This window comes from Papaver somniferum, chromosome 10 (assembly GCF_003573695.1).
Source record: "Papaver somniferum cultivar HN1 chromosome 10, ASM357369v1, whole genome shotgun sequence".
NCBI classification, from domain to species: domain Eukaryota; kingdom Viridiplantae; phylum Streptophyta; class Magnoliopsida; order Ranunculales; family Papaveraceae; genus Papaver; species Papaver somniferum.
In genome coordinates, this window is record NC_039367.1 from 164,883,361 (window position 1) to 164,895,508 (window position 12,148).

The window sequence follows — 12,148 nt, forward strand, 5'->3', positions numbered from 1 at the left end:
TCCTGTATATTCAGAAAAGAAAAAAAAAAAAGAAAGAAAAAATCAAACATATCAAACTCATTGCTGGAATATAAACAATATATGCGGATGTCAAGTTTCACCTCAAATAGAATTGTTATTTTAAGAACTATTAGATGCAATAAAATTGTTTAGCGGCAATACCTAATTGGTGTGGGGAAAGTGGAGTCCATGTTTTTCATTAAAACTTCAAGATTTCTCCTTAAGTAAACCCAGAAAAGGCTGGACAAACCCAAGTTTTGCCCCCATGCAGATCTCCAATAGGTGGCAACAATCCACACCTTAGATTTTGCCTTGGGTCACACCTTAGGTATGAAATGTACCAGTAACTTGTAATAGTTTCTTTTCATTTCGGATTGTGGCTAGATATGATTTATATATAAAGATAAAATTCACATTTAGTTTATGGCCTCCATCGGACCATCGGTGTACACAAAAAGTGCACAAAAATAACCAAAATATATTGTAGTTGCCTAAGAAATGTCGACTTATAGATCGATCATGAAGTTGGTGCCAGCATTCACGGTATCTTGCTCCAGAACATCATTCTTAGAATCTCATTGGTGGATCTACTATGATCAGTGGCTTTACATATGGTTTCGGCATGGAAACTAGCAACTTCTTCTAACGGCACAAGAAAATGTACTCAACCAAGATTGGAGGTGCTTTACTAACCTCTCTCAGTACTTTCCAGAAGGTATAATTTACACTTTTTGCGGCTTATGTTCTGTTTTATTTGCCACTGTTTGACTGAATTACAATTAATTCGCGCCTGGTGTTTGCCTAGTTCATTACTGTTTGCTGATATTATTGGTCAGTCAGGTACCGGTTGACCATGGAACTCTTTTTAGATTTTAGTTGCTTCTGTTAAAAACAAATCAGAATAAGGGTAAAAGATCCAATACAACTTGTATCGAACATCACAACTATGATAGAGCGACAGTACCCTTTCATATACAAGCTACTAACATACCCCTGCTAAATTTCCAATGGTGCTTGCTAGACATATGAGAACGAGCAAATTTAGATGACTTTTGTGTGTGTACCTAAGAATAGTCTTTATTCTTTAAATGAACGAGCAAATTCAGATTTCATATCTACAATCCAAAGCTTCTGCTACTTCATTTCAGTGCCCAGGTTGAATATTTAGGACAGGAGATGTCTTAAGTAGCAATATATATAACTGAGAAGGTGGAGATAACATATCGAACATTAATCCCGTCATATGATTAAGTTGCAACCTCCTTATTCTATAGTTGACAATTTGATGTTTTAAAACCTAAACAAAATAGTAATAGCGAATGACATAAGAATAAGGACCATGTATGTGTATAAGATAATCAAGTATCTGCATACGCTCTCATAAAGTTAGGCAAAGGAGATATGAAAAGATCAAGAAAAGATCGTACTCACGTCATCTTTGCTTTCTTCTTTCTGTTTTCGATGTCCTCTTCTTGTTCTGCATCAATGTGGTCTTCATCTTCTGCTTCTTTGTCATCATTGACATCAACAATGCTCATGTCAGAAACCCTATGCTTTTCTGTAATTTCTTTAGCACACGTTTGCCACCACTTCAACTGTAAAGCATTCATTTTTGATGTCTCCATACTCATATGCTGGTTCTCTTGCTCACGAATTTTCAACTCGATTGTTCTTGTTTCTAAATCCAACTTTCTTGTTTCCAAATCTAGCTTTCTGATTTCCAACATTTCACAAGTCTTTTCAGGACTTGTTTCCCTAGCTTCATCGACTAATTTGGGACTTACAGGAAACCCTTCAGCAACCTTTTCTTCTGCCCCCTCTTCTGAGTCATCATCAAATGTTTTGGGACTTGCAGGAAACCCTTCCGCGATATCTTCCTCTTCTACCCCCGCTTCTACCGAGTGTCCTCTATTTACTGCTCTTGTGCCAGCTGCATGGAATACAGAGTTGATGAGAATTCAATAAAATAGATTGACAAAAAGCAGGGATTTGCTTGTGAATTCAGTAAGAACAATATTTTCATTTTGTATAAACTTCATGCAGTTACTAGTATAGAAGATCCTACTTCCTAAGATATCACTGCAGAATTGAATTATTCAGTAACCCCAAGCCTGAAACTGCCAACTTTAGAAAAATTGGAGAGAACACGTTCATTAATGATGGCATAAATACCTTCGCAGTCTTCTGTTTCTTGTTGCCAAACATAAGTACCCGAATTTAGAGGTACAAGGCTCTCCACATACACAAAGGTAGTAGCAGCATACCAATCCCCATTTGCATTATGAGCCTTGATATTGATGGTGGTTTCATGCTTTAGGTCATACAAATCCAGATGAAAATCAACATCGGTGTCATATGCTAATAAAACCTTGCCATTCTTGACAAACTGTAGCGGAACCAAGTGTCTAAAGAAGTGAGAGATAGTTTCTTGGTTAATGGTGAAGAGTTTAACCCACGATTCAGTCACTCCATACTCCTTCATCTCCCATACCTTAATCCCATCACCGCATAAATGAGAACCAAATAAGCAAAGAGACCCTCCCAATGAACACAAATATGTACCACCGAAACCGTATTCAGCTAAAAAGCTGGGTAGGGGCATCTTATCGAATCTATCATCCTTGAAATCAAAAGAGAGTATGACTTGGTTGGGCGCAGAGTCAGTTTCTGCTAACCAATGCATATCTCCATTAACAACACTTGCTTTAGATATATCAAGTTCTCTAGGATGATAAAGATCATAAGGTATATTCTCAAGCCTTTTCCAAGAATTAGATTTTAGTGAATATATATGAACTACACAATTATATACGTTCTGAATCCCCAACATACTTACAACCTTAAAATCATCAAACTTTTCATCATACCCAAATCCATATAGGAAGTAATTACTAATTTCATTCACCGACTCAATTGGCCTTGGTGGTACTTCCTTAAACTCCTTAGTAGCGGGATTCCAAGGGACGAGATCATCAAATAAGGTGCTTAAACAAACCAAGCCATTGCAAGTTCCCCAAAATGTTGTCCCCCAAGGATATCTTATACTAACACAGTTACTAAGTGTAGATGAAGACGGATCATAAGCTAAAGTGTAGGTTTCTAAGTCAAAAACATACAATGGGTGCATCATTAAACTGAATTTATTCATTTCAATTGCAAACCTTAGGTGTTTTTTCACAAAATCAGGGTCTTTCAATAACTTGCACCAGTCGTTTGATACACACCTGAACCGTAAGATTGACTTCACAGGCAACCTAACGACGATGTTTAATACCATATGCTGACATAGTTTTCCCATTCCTGTATATTCAGAAAAGAAAAAAAAAAAGAAAGAAAAAATCACAAACTCATTGCTGGAATATAAACAATATATGCGGATGTCAAGTTTCACCTCAAATAGAATTGTTATTTTAAGAACTATTAGATGCAATAAAATTGTTTAGCGGCAATACCTAGCGAGTTGAGGTCAAAACTCCATCATTCATCAAATCAAACTATCAAAATGAAATGAACCCATGATTCTTAACTTCTATTCTTTCGTATGAAAGACATATAGAAAAGTCTAAACAGAAACAACCCATGAATCCAACCCCTCAAAGCTTTTATCACTAAAAGAAACAACCCAGGATTGCAAACCCCAAAGTCAAATGATACCGCATGATTTTGTAGCTTTAGATCTTAAGACTGAACGTAATAAAACCCAAAACTGAAAACAAACCATGATTATTTGCTACATAAAAACTAAAACATCATATTTTGAGGTAGTAGTTTCTTTGATAATATTACAACATAAAGCTAATCAGGAACAAAGACATTCAAAAATGTACGAAGTATTCAAGTTAGAGATAAGAAAGAGTATTTACCAGCAAAAATAAAAGTTGAAAGAATCTTAGGGTTTCTGGGATTTGACCCTCTCTTTCTAAGTTGTATGAGGAAATGAATATCCAAAAGGGGACTGAGGATTGATCAAGATTTAACTGGCATGAAAGTTTATAACAATGTTAGTGAAAGAATTTTGGGCCCAATTTGGAAATGATTTGGGTAACCATTTTCAAACAATTTTAGGAGATGTCAACAAATGATTTTGAGGCATTGAGTAGACATGGTAATAAGGGGTATGAGAGATGAAATTTTCTGGTATGAGATAGTCAAAATACCTCTTCAATGAATGTAGTGCTACTTGCATTCATTTATATAACCTAATACTTCCCCTCAAATTGATTTCCACCGCCCATACAAAGGAATCAATTTGCAGATCGAAAATAAAACAAAAAAAAAATATCTTCATTATTCAAACTTTAAATTTAATTCAACTGTTGTATGAGAAAATTGATGTTTTTTCAAATTCGTAGTGTGAGATAATCAGAATACCTCTTCAATTGGTAGTGTGGTATGTGTTGGTTATCAAATATAATTGGTACTGGTAACGGTAATTTTGGTGTTCTGTGTTGGTTAACAAACACTAATGGTAATGATTTATTTTGAAATCGTTGTTTAAGTGATTTTCAAAGGTGTTTAAAATTTATTGAAAGTGTTTGCTGGATTAGTTAAACAAAGATGAATCCATGTATTCAGATGTTGTAAATTGGTTTTAAGATGTGTTGAAAAATGTTGTTAATGGGTATTTAAAAATTTTCAAAAGATTTAATAGTGGAGATTTTTGTCTCAAAAATAATCACCGGGTTTTAAGTTTTGTTAAATGGTTTTGAAGATGAGTTGTTGAATGGTATCGATGATGAGGGTTTTGATTAAAGTTTGCTGAATATTTATCACAAGATATTTCAATGAAATCAGTTGAGAAATAGATAGATGTATTACGTTCTTCAGAACCATGATTAGTTGCAAGATTTGTGGATGGAAAATCACCAATCTTTAATAAAACTAGTCACAGCTGATTCAAACGAAGCACCAGATGGTGTTCTAGATATATATTTTCTGAATATAGAAACTGGTTAATAAAACATATTTTAATATTATAAATGAACATGTAATGGGTATTAGCGATTATTAGGTTTTCAAGTTTTTGTTAGTAAAGATGGTAAAGACAAGTAAGGGTTTTGATGGAGATTTGATGGGTGTATAAAAAGAAGATTAAGCTCATATTAAAGTTAAAAAGAAGATTAAGCTCATATTGAAGTTTTGAAAAATTTGCATTTGGGGCGAATTTGTCAATCGGTAGTTAAGTAAATTTGAGAAACTACCGATTATCCCAAATTGAAATTTTCAATTTGGGGGTTTTTCAAAATAGGTAGCATTCTAAGATCCATATTCTACCGATTAATGATATATCATTACACAGTTGTTGATAATAGGTAGATATATAACCACATTATCTACCGATTCTGGGTAGGGCATGGCATTCAGTGCATGCAAAAATCGATTTTTCTCGTTTAAAAACTCATACAAACGCATATAAAGTGGGTTATGAGTTTCTTAACACAATACGTATGTGTTAGATGCATCATTATCTTCAATCTCAGTTGATTATCTGGTTTCCTCCATGAAAGCGTCGTCTAGGGTCTCCTCTCCACAAAAGTTTGGATCATTTAACATATACCCCAAATCGTCTTCTCTATACGGTAGTGAAGCTTCAAAATTATGTTCTTCACCTTCTTCTTCATACCCATCCATGTTTCTTAATGATTTAAGAAAAATGGTAAACTCCCACTTCTTCTTCTTTCTCTTATTCTTCTCTCTCGCCCACCAAAACCTAAAACCAAACAATTGTAAAAAGTTGCCTAAAACTAACTATATACGACTAAACGTCTGAATATAAAGTTAACTAACGATTATATACACCGACACTACCGATTATGAGAATATCCACCGATTGTGTACACAAATACACCCGATTATAGAATTAACTACCGATTTTGGGCTTCGTAGAATAAAAAATGAAGCAAACCAAATTAAACTACCGATTGTAGTTTTATCTACCGATTATGGAGGGTATAATTGCCATTTCGAAAAATCGCCGATTAGGGATGGCTTCATTTTAGGTTTGGGTGACCCGATTTTATCTTATTATTCACCCCTAATTCTTTCAAGGTCGCCCCTAATGGCACCAAGTTTTAGTATCTAAATAATTAAATATAGCCCATAAAAGTTGGATTCATGTAGATCTATGAGATAATGAATAAATTTTAGCAATAAAAGAAGCTTTCTTGTGATGATAAGCATCTCAGTTTCCTTTAAGTATTTGAATTTGTAGTTTTCTTCAATTAAAAGAAGGCATTATATTGTTAGGCATAAAATACGCTAAGAGGCTTTTAGTTGTATATTTTCTTTTGATTTTTGTATCTCTTTAAATAGGTCATAGTGGTTAGAGATAAATATATAAGAATAAGAAAAATATATCCTTACATACCTTGTTTGTGTTTTAACCCCCCCATATTTAGTTTACCGCCTTGGTGCATACAAAATGTGCTCTAAGCCAAAGTGTACGAGTAATGTGAGATTCAAAAAAATAAAAGGAAACAAGAATTACTATGTTGGGTCTTATACATCGGTCTCATCACAATGTAATAGAATGATTTTCCTTTTCAATCTGTTAATTAATAAGAACTTCGATTAAAAAAAAAGTACTTTATGAGATATATCAACCCAGCAAATACAACCAAATTGAAGAATCAGAGACCTTTATTTACAATCAAAGATATAAAGCCAAACAAGAGCCAATTAAAGCTACCCGTTGCAACTAGAGGCCTGGAAATTTAGAAAAGAAACAAACAAAGAAAGGGAGATTTGGCCATTGCTGATATTTGCAATATGTTGGGCAGTCTGGAAAGAAAAAACAGAAGAACAATGGCTTCTAAATCTCCAAAAGCTGAATCAATGTTGATCAATGAAGTCAAGTCCCTCATTCACTTATGGGGTTTAATAGGAAATTGGTTCAGATCAACTCCTTTCAGGGACTTAATCACTCAATCGAAAGCAATAATCGATTGTATGTAATTTAGATTCTTGCGACCACAAAATGGGGGTCTATTTGACCTTATTATATTTTCTATCAATACATTTTAACCTTCCGTCAAAAAAAAAAAAATACTACACATTGAAAAAGCCAATTATAATTTACTCTTTAGTATTGAATCGGCGGAGTAGCCCATACATTTCATACGGGGACGTGATTTTCCTAGTCAAAACATTTTACAATACACTAGGATTCTCCAGCAGCAAGCCACCGAAATCAGAATGCCAATAACAAAGCCCTTGCTTATTTTAACATTACAGTTTCTTCAAACATCTTACTTTGCATTTCATTATAATCACAAACTTATTAGTTAGCTACATATATCAATCGTATTAATTAATAACTTCTAGTACTATCTTTTGGTTCTGTATGCATAATTCTGATAGGCTGTGGTTGAAAATGATTTATGTATATCGTGGATCTAAAAATATTCACATAAACCTTATTTGCTCACATTTAGTTGGTGCCTCTGTTCGTAGCATACAAAAAGCATACAACAGATGACTATGAATTTATTCCAAGTAACCCAATAGTTAGAGATGTTTGTACTTCCGAATCAAACTAGCCTAGATCTTAACTTTTCTTAACATTTACTGCATGTATAAAAGCAATTTAAAATTGTGAATTTAATTAGAAGTTATACTATAAATCTTCAATAATGAAGCTGCAATAAGGGGATAGGTTCACTCTTATGGTTATGGAGCTTTACGTGATCCCACTTCGCTTAATATATTAATATTAAATTCTAAAACTCTACAAACGACTTTTGACACTAAACAACGTCGAAAGTCCACAACACCAACACTAGAGCTCGCAAACGGGCGGGTCGAGGCTGGCTTGTTGCGGGTTACACGAGTTCGGGTTAATACGGGTCAAAACCCGCGGGTCGATATTCTTCACGGATGGTCACTTCTTTAAATCGTGCCCGTAACGGGTTAAACTTGCCGAGATTAGCTAGCAGAGATTATAGAAAGGGGAAAGAGAGAAGAAATCTGAAATTTCATCTTCTGACAAAGATTTCCAAAAAGATCTGAATTATTAGGCTTTGATTTGGGAAATTCGCTAGGAATTGGACTTGTTTTCTTTCCCTTGGGTTTTTCGGAGAGAAAGCGAAATCCTGTGAACCTCAGAACTCCATCGAAACCCTGTAATTCATCATCATCTTCAATTAACTGAAGCAGAAACAATACCCATCTTATGATTCTTGATAAACTCTCAATTTCAACTTAATGTCATCCTTGATTTCTTGCAATCAACTAATTTATGGGATTAACTCAAACATGAACTTTGATTTCTTACCATATTCATCCCTGTTTCACGATTTAATCGTAGTAAAAGTTTCCTCCTAATTCTTCTCTAACCCATTTAAGATTCGTACACGATCAACATCTAAATTCCTGATTCTTTCTCATCTTCAATTTAAACCATCGACCTAAGAGATGATGAAGGAGAGACTAATAAATCGAGGATTTTGTAAGGATTGAAACTTTAATTCAATGATTCAATCCTTGTTCTAGGGTTTTAAGTTGTAAGCAGAAGAGAAGAAAGAAAAGAAGAGAGTAAAGAGACGAGCAGGAAGGGGGTGAAACGAAGAGCTAAACTGAAAGGGTTTTTTTTTTGTTTTAATTTCTCCTCACATAGGGGACACGCGGCCATCATGCGACTATATGGGAAAATAAAGGGTTACAGGTTGAACCCGCGGGTTTTGCGGACCGGTCCGGATTTACCCGTTTCCCTACAAGCCAGCATTTCTCCAACCCGCGCCAGACTTGTATTAGGACCCAGCCGGGACATGCGCGGGTTTTTCACGGGCCCAATATCAACATCGTCCGTCTCCTAACTTTGATATATACCAACATCGGACCCAATAATATCAACTAAAGTTCCATTTGCAACAACAATCCGTTCAATCCGTCTCAAACTTGGTCACAACGACACCTTTCATCTTAAGAAGCATCTCAACCAACACCATTGGTTCGATTAAAATTAACCCACCGATCACCCATAACACTATTCAATATAAAACCCATCTCACATTCCATTAGCAAAATATATGCACTACTATGAGACATTAGTTAACAAGTGCAAAAGCTACCTTTAGGGTCTTTTATTTCAACATAAGTACCCGAATTAAGTGGTACAAGGCTCTCCACATTGACAAAAGTAATACCAGCGTACTTAATCCGGTTAGCATGAGCCTTGAGATATATGGAGGTTCCACGCCTTAGGTCACACAAATCCAAATGAAAACCAAAATCAGTGTCATATCCTAATAAAACCTCTCCATTCTTGGCAAACTGAAGTGGAACCAATTGTCTAAACTCACATATGGTTGTTTTGTTAAAGGTGAAGAGTTTAACCCAAGATTCAATCACTTCATACTCCTTCATCATCCATACATCACTTCCACCATACCACGAAATACAACCTATCCAAAATTCTCACTCCTATTCAAAATCACGAATGCGAAGAAACACAAGTAGCTTGGTGCAAATTGGGCCAGGCCGGGAAGACTGGAATGTTTTCTAATCCAGATCGGGTCGGATCATCAGGCTGAGCAAGATAGGTAAAACCGTTTATTTTGAGGACCAACGCTCATTCCATTAACCAGGTGAAACCAGGCATGCTGCGGGTTATTTGATAGAGTTTTTTTATATCTTGTATAAAAAATCATCACATACAAATTCTTCTTAACTTATCCAAAATTTTAGTCGTACTAAATAAAATTGATCAAATAAGACATCTAATTGTGTTTGTACGCCAATAAGACATCAATTCCACCATACCAGGAAATTAATCAATCGAAAATATCAAGTATGATGATAAAGCAAACACGAATGATAATCAAATGAATCTAATTGTATTACTCATAGAGTTGTTCAATTGTTCATATTCTCATAAAAGTATACAAGACACAATTAAAGAAGAATCCGTTTTGATTCATGATTAAGTACTTATTCAAGAATCAATTCATGAACATTAAGCTACGTTTTGCAAATATTGCATTCGTATTTTTTCATGAGTATGAAATCGTACTAAACCGATTTTAGAACTTTAACCAACTCAGTTTGCAAACATGTACGCAAACTTAAGTTCCGGACTTTGGTCTTGACCAGCAGTTTGCGAAGGGGTACACATACAGTAGTTACGGACCTAACGCAAGTGAAACTGTACACGTACTGGTATGCATTGGTTCCTGGACTTTCACAGTTAAAACCGTTCACATACTGGTATACAAACTTGGTTTCCGGTCCTGAATTATATTGCAACACTTTGCATTGTGGTATGCATATTGTGCTATATCCATACAGTAGTTCATTGTTCTAAACTCTCATTTCAATCATTGAAACATCCTTAGAAGACGACAATAGCTGTCTCACACAAACTATTAGCTTAAAAGTAATTTTCAAGTGATCGAATGATCAATACCAAACTTTCTGATTCGACATCAAATGGCTGTCTCACACAAATCACGTAAGATGTTTCAAGATAATTTTCACATGATCATCTTTTGACTTTAATATTCAGTTTCCAACAAATAAATTGTTTTCAACTAAACTCGTCAAGAATAATGATGAACGTAATTAAATCAAAAATATTTCAACTCATATTTCGAGAAATCGAAATATCAAATGTGTATAATATTAAAGTCTATATAGCTATAGAACCTAGTCTCAATAAGAGATAGAATTTATAATAGACTTCTGATTGATAGATGAGTTTAAGTCTCCACATACCTTTTGTTGATGAAGTTCCTCCAAGCTCTCATCAGTAGAGATTCCTCTTCAATCGATGAACGTCGTGAAGTCAAAATATCAACTACACATTCTATCCTAATCTGAGACATAGTTATAAGTATACTAGAAATCAATACTTATAGTTTTTATACCTAACCTTGACAAACAAGCTTGACATAGCAACACTTGCAAGTTCGCTGAGCAGTGCTCTAACAGATTATTTTAGAGGGTACCAAAGTTTAGGTAGAACTTTAACCCCGCTCATTTATTTTAACTAAGCTACACCATGCGCCCTGCAACCGGCAGTAACTATCTTTGGAATTTTACAAGTACACACTGACATGGATTGATACAAGCATGCGAAAAAATATTACGAAAAAAAATGAAAAGATGATGACAATAAACCTATTCTAGATTTACAAGTACACTTGCCATCATCGTCTTCTTTATTGTCATCATTGACATCACAAATGCCCATGTCAGAAACCAAAAAAATATGGTGAGATTGCACGCCAAATATATATATATATATATTTCAATAAACCTATTCTAGATTTATGCCCGTGTTATGCACCGGATTTTTTTTTGTTTTAACCATATTTTTGATTCGGTGTACGTGGTCCCGTCCCGTGGATATGCACTGTTGATTTGGTGTGGCAGGGCTTCGCACCGCCGCATCTCGATGCATTAAATAAGTGGAGAAAAGATAATAAATTTTTTATTTTCATAGAAAGTGTGAAATATGTGTTTATTTTCCTTTTATGTACTAATTTTGAAAAATGAGTCCTAATTTTGGTAGACACTCGACTTCTGAATTTAATTTAGACTTCCATAAAATTCCAAGAGCGCTAAGTTAAGTTTTACTTTTGTGTTTATATTTTTAAATAAATTATATGTTGCCAAGTGTCCTCACCAAAACTCTTGTTTCACAGAAGCCAATACCGGCTTATTTCACCCAATAAAAAGCGAGGGTTTCCCCACCGTTTAACGTGTGAGCTTTATTTATATAGGCCTCCAAGCCTTTAGATAACAATATTTGAATTTAGTCCACTTAATTACGTGTGTTTGCATATTTTAGCCCACCAAAGTCTTAGTGTTTGTACAGTTTAACCAAACCAAGTCCTATTGTTTGTATAGTTTAACCAGTGTTTGCATCACATCTCTAAGTTCTAACCCTCCAGTAAAAAATCAATACCCAGAAGGGAATTCTTATAAAATACCCTCGTTTGAAAAGTACCCGCCAAAAGTATCCCTATTTTTTTGCAATCTTTATAAAGTAATAAATACCATCTTCCGAGATATGAGATTGGTTTCGATCTTTGTCTTGAGTAATAAATAGAAATTAGTAGAGATATATATGATTGAATTGGTGGAAATCGAAGACCCTAACCACCCATTCTCATTTGTTTATTGTTAGAATTATTATTATCTCATTTTG

The 12,148-nt window shown here is 34.7% G+C and overlaps 1 protein-coding gene across 1 annotated transcript; it reads right to left on the reverse strand.

Annotated features, from left to right (window-relative positions):
* Positions 1-1,427: 1,427 nt before the first annotated feature.
* Positions 1,428-3,298, reverse strand: LOC113316797 (F-box/kelch-repeat protein At3g06240-like). The gene is made up of 2 exons (XM_026564945.1): positions 2,173-3,298; positions 1,428-1,930 (listed from the first exon to the last, which is right to left on the reverse strand). Exons 1-2 carry the CDS (start codon positions 3,296-3,298, stop codon positions 1,428-1,430), a joined length of 1,629 nt encoding a protein of 542 aa, XP_026420730.1.
* Between the last annotated feature and the right edge of the window lie 8,850 nt (positions 3,299-12,148).

What these genes read in the sequence shown, in the direction of transcription:
- LOC113316797 (XM_026564945.1), bottom strand. Translation starts at nt 3,298, where the DNA reads ATGGGAAAACTATGTCAGCATATGGTATTAAACATCGTCGTTAGGTTG. An exon ending in AGAAACAGAAGACTGCGAAG is followed by an intron (nt 1,931 to 2,172) that starts GTATTTATGCCA and finishes TATTCCATGCAG; the next exon opens with CTGGCACAAGAGCAGTAAAT.